The sequence below is a fragment of the Paramormyrops kingsleyae genome, chromosome 2 (assembly GCF_048594095.1).
Source record: "Paramormyrops kingsleyae isolate MSU_618 chromosome 2, PKINGS_0.4, whole genome shotgun sequence".
Lineage (NCBI taxonomy): Eukaryota > Metazoa > Chordata > Actinopteri > Osteoglossiformes > Mormyridae > Paramormyrops > Paramormyrops kingsleyae.
The window spans coordinates 34892613-34900341 of record NC_132798.1 but is presented as its reverse complement, the minus strand read 5'-3'; the positions used below and the strand labels follow the sequence as shown (position 1 = coordinate 34900341).

Sequence of the window (7729 nt, the reverse complement as noted above, 5' to 3'; positions counted from 1 at the left end):
CAGCACATCGCAAAATAAAGCGCGGTCACCGCGCAAACGCCCTTCTGCGCTAACCATCTCCCAGCCTGATGCGTGCGAAGCGCTGGCGAAGGTCAGCATCCGTCTCCAAGCCAGTTAGAACGTAGCGTCGCGGACTAGCACATCCAGTACCCGTCCCGGTTTCTCTGGGACTCTTCACTCACATCTCCGAGTCCCTTTAAAGGTCGTGTTGACGCGGGTCCGAGCGCCGACCTCCGTGAAAACAGCGGCGCGCGAGCGGCTATCGCTGGAAGCTGCGAGGAACCGACCCCGACCCACCGACCGAATCCATGGCAACAGCAATGGCAGGTGAGGAGATCATTTACACTTTTACCGATTATGTTTTAACAAAACCGACAAATCGCACTTTGAACCGATAAGCGAGTATATTTATGCGATTACATTTTTATTTTATTTTGTTAGAAGCGGAGACCCGACAGAAACTGCTGCGCACCGTGAAGAAGGAGGTTGGTGCCTTTCCGCCTGAACAGTAACATCGTAGCAGAAAAGTAAACATGCGGGAAACGTGTATATGTATATATATATAGGCTACGCATACAAATAACGTTTAACATATTTTTGTACCTGCAAAATTTGCGATGGTTGGGGGGACGTCGGAGTGTTTGCGTGTCACTGTGCGTTTTAACGCTAGAATAAGGAAGGAAACCTCAACATTTGTGTTGGATAAATGAGCCCTTTTTTATTTTAATCAAAGCAGTTGCCGTTCAAGTCGAGCACATGATGTCCATATAAGCTAACGTTTTTACAGGTTCCCGAGTATTAACACAGGAATGACTCACACAGTCCAAATTAATATTGAGACAGATCCCCAACAATGGAATTAATAAAACGACTGATGTTGCTTAATCAAGCCATACAATATATGTGTTTTAACTGTATATAAGGAGATGAATACAAAACATCGGATACCGTAAGGTTTGCGTTTTTAAAATACGTAAAACGCCTCTCAGGTGATTATAGGATGAGCATGCTGAACATCGGCAAACATCGATACCGTCATTTCCACATATCATATATAGATGTTTTTATTTATATTGTATGTTTTCTGTGTTGTTTTATTTTCAGCAACTGTTTTATGTGAATATATAGGCTATGTTATAAGCTCATGCTATAAATTACTTAGTGGATTTGCTTGTTACGAATGCAATCTAAACCATGTTGGCTGCACAAAACAGAATATTTTAAAGAGTTCCCTCACCAGGTATTAGTTAAATCTGATTAATCGCTATCCTTGGTTCGTTCGATCAATGACAGGATGTACATTTGCCGCCGACCCTTCAAAGTCAATACACATCCTCCGAGGCGTCCTGCGTAACGCTGTGGGATTTTATCTGTCATGTGTACCTTTGTTGGGTCTGATGGAGAGTTTGCTATTACTGGGTTCCAGTGAGTGTTTTTGAAAGGCAGCATCTTGTAGTGGCTGGGTGGGGTGGGAATGATGCGAGCTCGGTAGTAGCCTATCTGTTGGCGGTGGCCGATCACATCGTAGCGAGCGAAGCCCTCCGTAGGCTTTCTGGCGGCTCCAGCCCGGCTGCTCTCCTATTAGACCGAAGTCATCTTGTTGTACTTTATGTCGTTCACGGGTCTGTGCCTACATGTAGCTGTACAGAAAAAGAAACGCTTTACCACTGGTGGAAAAAGTACTCAATTTTTACACTTAGGTTAAAGTATAGATATACCGCACCAAAATGTCACTCAAGTAAAAGTAAAAGTTGTCCAGTAAAATACTACTCCAGTAAAAGTAATACCCTGTTTTAAAAGTACTTAAGTAAAAAGTAGACCTACTTTATAAAGTAAAACATTAAAATCTATTGATCTGACAAAAAGCAACCTCTCCTTTTAAATTCATTCAAGACGGATTTGAATAGCATATAGCATCATTAGTTTGCAGCACAATAAGGAAAGCTGATCGAGTCACATATTTTATTTTTATTCAGAAAAGCAGAGAAACTAAAATAATTTGATGGCGGAGATTGGCGGAATTACTTTTATGTTATGGAAAACGAAAGCTGGATGAACGGGCCAGATTTAATAATGAATTATGAACATTATAATATAAATATTGCAAATTATAAACGGTACTTTCAGACCTCTCATAAATGCTGAAAAAACCCTCATCCTCCACTACGGAAAACGGCTGGTCGCCCAATGCAATCATCACAATTATTTCAGTATTAGCTGTAGTGCTCCTCACTTCGAATATTAATGACATTTAAATATCGGTCGGCGATTTCGGTATATTAACCGATACATTGTGCATCTCTACATAGGCCTATTGTTTGTTCCATCTTAATAAAGAAAAAATGTAATTCTACATAATAATAATAAAGAAAAATATTGCTGAAGAATAGTGAATATAAAAAAAAACAGGCCTACTATATGTGATTCATATCTTACCCAGAATCGTGCAGCCCTGCGTTAGGAGCGCTGCCTGCAGCAATAGGCCATTTTTTTCTTAATTGGGTAACGATGGTCCTGCACAGTGTATCTGAGGAATAAGTTATTTGGCTCAGAATTGTAGTGAAGTGGAAGTAAAATACTTAAGTAAAGTACAAATACGGAAAAACCTATTTAAATACAGGAAAATTAAGCATTTGTATTGGGTTACTTTACACATCTAAGTTTTACAACTTCCGTATTGCAGTCTGTCTTACGTTTTAGCACACGTGGATTTGTACCAGGTGAGTCATTCAGTGCTGGAACCAGTCTGTTGAAGTCCTGTCCAGTTGAGGGGAACCTTTTAGCTGTCTACCTCAAGTAAACATGGACAGATCCCTACTGTTCTCTATACTAGAAAAACACCGCAAAGGTCCCAGAAATGGCCCTAATTCACATTCAAGTCAATTCAGTTTTATTGTTTAAATTTACAGAAGCGTACTGTGAGTTCATTCTTTGTTGCAGAATTTCCTAAAATGAATCCTAAATCTTCACTATTAGCAGGCACCAATAACAGATCAGGTTTCCTAGCAGTGCTGACATGGGCGTGTATCACATCCTCTTGTGGATGGTGGCTGACATGCAGCCCATTAAAATATGGCCTTAGATACTGTAGTTAGTAATAATTGTGCTCCAGATGCATATTAGCTGATGACCCAACCATGATGGCTGAGCCCTATTTTCTGTTGCTCATTAAAAAGAGACCTAGGTAGACTTAATGGCCTGTAAATTAATTATTATTAATCTGATATATTCAGATATTTTATGTGGGCAAGTTATTCTGCATGGCAGGGTCAATTTAGTCTTGCATTTTCTGTTTTATGCACAAGGAAGTGTACATTTTTAGAAGCACTGTTCAAATAATGAAGTATCTTATGTCATACAACCATTCAAAAATCAGTATGTGATTTCACAGACATAGACATACATATGTATCCCAGGGAGTGCACATTAAAAAGTGTAACCCTTCTGGCTACTGTGAGTTGCTTTGTATAAAACCAACAGATAAATGTAAATTTAAATATATATACTTTGCTTTTTATCATCTGTTAGGCTGTAAACCACTCACAGTATTGCTCATTTTGACTGAAGATATAATATTAAATTTGCTGGAAATTCAATTATTTGTACATATTTTGTTTCCAACCCCCCTCCCCCCAAATTGTGTGTCGTGTTTTTATTATAAGTAAGACTTAAAACACTTAATATACCTTTTCTTATTAGGGTACGGAAATGTTTTCTTTCTGTGAATATCATCACAATAAATAACCTACCAATGGTAAATATAGCCTTAAAAATGAAGTGTGAGCTGAGTTTGGTGTTCATATTGATCAATGCCCCATTAAAAATGCCATTATTTCCCCGCATGGCTGCAATGACATGCCTTTCCCATTTCTAGTTTTGTTCATGTTTACTCAAAGTGAAAATTTACATGTCTTGTCTCTGAATTAGCTGGCAGCAGTTGATACCAGTTAACTGAGGAACAACTTGACCACTGGATGAACTGCAAGATTTCTGGTTCTAATGTGCTGCTACAGGGTGTTTTGCAGGATTTGAAGCAATAGCTCTCTGGGTATGAGACTATTGCTGAGTTCCATCTACCACACAGGTCGGAACTGGGAATGACGTCACACAGGAGTTAACAGTGTTCCAGTACAGAGTCGGAAAGCCATTTAGCAATACCAGGGACACATTTCAAAAAGCAAGATTTCTTTCTTACCTGGATAAGTTGTCAGATTTAATTTATCCCAGTTAAAATGGCCTTATCTTTGTTCACTTGCATTTAGCCCAGACTACTTTAAATCCACCTAGTTGTCTGCTTAAGCAAGAAATCCTGCTTAATGAAACGGGCCCCAGTTCTAGCCTGGTTAATTGTTAGCTATTGTTAGCAATATCAGTGAATAACAACACATTACGCTGTATTTTGTGTAGCAACACGTCCACAGACAGCGGTTGGAGAGTATTGTGTGTACGACCAATTTAATGAGCCACAAATAAGACATAAATGCTAATAAACGGTATAAAACTACAGCTTTAACTTCTCTTGATAAAGAGTATAGCCATCTTGAATTCTGAGCTCGGGGTTATGTCAATTCCTCAGAGTTCACGAGTCGGAATTCCGACTTGAGGGGGCGTTCCAGTTGATATTTCCGACTAGAAACTCGAAGTTTATGAGTTACGAGTTCTAATGGAACGCAGCATGTGTCCTGAAACAGCTCTTTTCTCTCAGCAGAGAATTTTCTCCTATGTTACTTAATATGAAACCAACAAATACATTTATAATGTCAGAAATACTGTCAGTCTATTAGGATTGGTAATCAGAAAGTGTCAATCATTTGTGATAGTTATATGGGTTAGGCTTAGTAAAAATTTCACTGGTCAATATTCTGGAAAATGCAAGTCCCCACAGAAACACAAATTGTTTATTGTCCAAAGTATTGGTGAATCTGTGCCATTTCCATACATGCCAACCCATGTTATCTTTCCTGTGCCCCCACCCCCCCCAAATGGGCTGTCCTCACACCTGTATTTACACAAGGAGCAGGAATGCAGGCAGCATTTAGGGCTGTGGCTGCACTCTCATTTACTTTTTGTTATTAATCATTGAATTTTTTTGGACAGTCTGTGCAGTCAGAATAAAGTTTCAAGGACTAAGAAATGTACAAAGAATCAAGTCCTTTAATTAACTGTGACCAGCCTTAAAGAACAGCTCGTAATCACTGTCGACTTGTCGATGGTGAGCGGGATTACTGTACAGTTGTGGAAATGAGCCGTGAACTGTAACTGTAAACAGAAGTAAACCTGAATTTCTGGAGCAAGGGATCCTTCTGCATTTCCATCGTGTATTTTAATTCCACCCCCCTCCCTTGCCCCGGCCCACCCAGGAAATGCAAGCAAAAAAAACGTTCCAAGATACATAGAAGCACTCGTGTTTAACTAAAGATCAGATTTTAAACAAACTGTTGTTTTCACTTTTATTTAGCAAGTGCTTTTATCATGGAAGTTAATAGCCCTACTGCTTTCACTTCAGGCATCTATGTAGCCATTCACACTCTGCTGTACTCCTGGGACACTGGCAACACTGTCCAACACTAGCACTGGTGTTTACAACATAAACTAGCAGCCAGTGAGCATGTACCTTGGTCATTTCATGAGATATAAGGAAAGAAACCATCAGGGACATTAATACTGTGTAGTACCACCTATTAGAAATTGCATACTATTTTTGGTATGTGAATATAATGCCACTAATTATAATGAATTTAGCACAGTGTTTATAGAATGCATGGGTATCGTCACTGCAGAGTTATAATATACCATCCATATATGTGTGGGCATAGTATACAAGCAGGGAGGCCATTAGAGATTTTGGGCCCCAACTGGGCCCCGACCCCAAACCAAAGGCCCCTATCACTCAGGGGTACTTGGAATAATCCTTAATCCCCCCTGCCCCCCCCCACCGCTCAAGGAACATGGTTTTGAAACTTCAGAGAAAAGGATTGTGATGCTCTGCTCACTACGTTCCTGAAATTATACCTAGGAAAACTGAGTTCCAGGTATTTGCTTTTGTATGGTCTTTGAACCACAGTGATGAAAATTAGCTGTTGTGTACAGTGTCACACAGTGGTCATTTTTCTGTAATATTTTCAGCAGTTGTCTTCCAGAGTTTTAGTCATTACAAATCACAACACTGATTTGATCAGATCCCGCCAAGAAGCCAGTTTGATAAAAGGAATTGTAGCAAAATCCAGGCACAGAAAAAGTGTTTTTGTGTAAACTTCCGCTTCACAGTTCGCAGGTGGTGTCACACTCGCAGGTGGTTTTGCAGTGATGCAGTGCCTTCTCAGATTTTGCCCTTTAGGTTGCGTAGCATCGGTTGATGAGGACTCAGCATGGGAGCACAGATCTGGCCCTCTTGGATGTCTACTCTGTGCCTGGTAATGTGAGGTGGCAAGCAGTAGGTTTGTGTCATCCTTGGGTTGATGTGGTAGCACTATGGGGCCTGCACTCCCTGCCCTCTGAGCACGAGCTCTGTCGCTTCTCATTGACATCTGCCACCTCTCCACTATTCTTGGTGTGTTCTTGGTTACTTCTCTGCTTTTGTGTACATAAGCAATGTACTGGCAACTCAACAAGTTTCCTGTCTTAACCACTGGTAATTCTTTGACTTTTTGCACCTGTGAGATGACAGTTTGGGGAGCCGATGGGTCTTCAAGCTTAACTGGGTCCTCAGTGTTCTCATGAATGATGTATGAACTAATAGCTCTTATACATTAAAACCTAGAGTCCAGTTCTTCAGGAACCAATGAGAGTCATCTAAAAAAAAATAAAATCAGAGTTCCTGTGTAGAATGGTGGTATTATTGATGTCACACTGACATGGAGAGGAGCAAATTTTCCTTAGTGATGGTGATCTTGTTAGAGATCTATTGTGAGGCATTAATTGTTCCGATGGTACCTTCGTCCCACAGTGCAACTATGACAGCAACCCGTAGAGACTTTGGGATCTGATGGAGTCCTAACAGGTGCCGTCTGCACACCCAGTGAAACCACAATCTGGTCTAATAGCTGGATATATAACATTTTGGGTACAGCCAATAAGCAGTTTATAAGGGGATGACAACCATAATAAGACAGGCTGATGAATCTAAGTCACATGATTATACTGTAACTGTATCGTTTGTTAATTGCACTCATCAAGAAGAAAGCCTCTATAACAAATCCATGATTAAATGGGGAGAGCTGTGGGATAGTAGTGACTGAGTTACACATACTTTCTAGGCATGTGCTGGGATGAAAGGCAATAGGGAACAAAATAAAATCATTTTCAGAGTTTGGGAAATAAACTCAGTAGCTTAAATATACAGGTCTTAGGGTACCTATAAGGAATTCAGCCGATGGAAGAAAGTTTGAACAATTGCACAACAGATCTTAAAATTCAGAAGACGTCTGATTAATTTTAAATATCTGTCCATTGTTATTAACGCACTTTATTAACTGCTAACTCATTCAACACATAAACCCTAATGCAGAGGACTGGTCCGCCAAGTGAGGAGGCATGAAAAAATTAGCATTGTAGTTGGTTTTGTATAACACCTTTGTCAGTCAAATTGCAAAGTGCAAGTTCACATTCTGCAACAGCTGGAGGTGGAACAACCATGTGATTTATGACAGATAAGTTCCCATTGGTGGATGGGCAAAATGGGGCGGAGCAACACCAATGTGGAGAAATCCATTCTACACCGGCAGCTACT

At 40.1% G+C, this 7729-nt stretch overlaps 1 protein-coding gene across 2 annotated transcripts in view; it reads left to right on the top strand.

The window, feature by feature from the left end:
* Positions 1-7729, top strand: part of sgsm1a (small G protein signaling modulator 1a) — a 49068-nt gene continuing 41339 nt past the window's right edge. Inside the window, exons 1-3 of one of the 2 annotated variants that reach the window (XM_023833399.2) lie at positions 1-91; positions 203-327; positions 442-485. In XM_023833399.2, the coding sequence (XP_023689167.1) occupies positions 309-327; positions 442-485 (63 nt within the window). In that variant the 5' untranslated portion in view covers positions 1-91; positions 203-308. Of the gene's footprint in view, positions 328-441; positions 486-7729 lie in introns of both variants that reach the window. The other variant, XM_023833400.2, reaches the window with a different exon arrangement.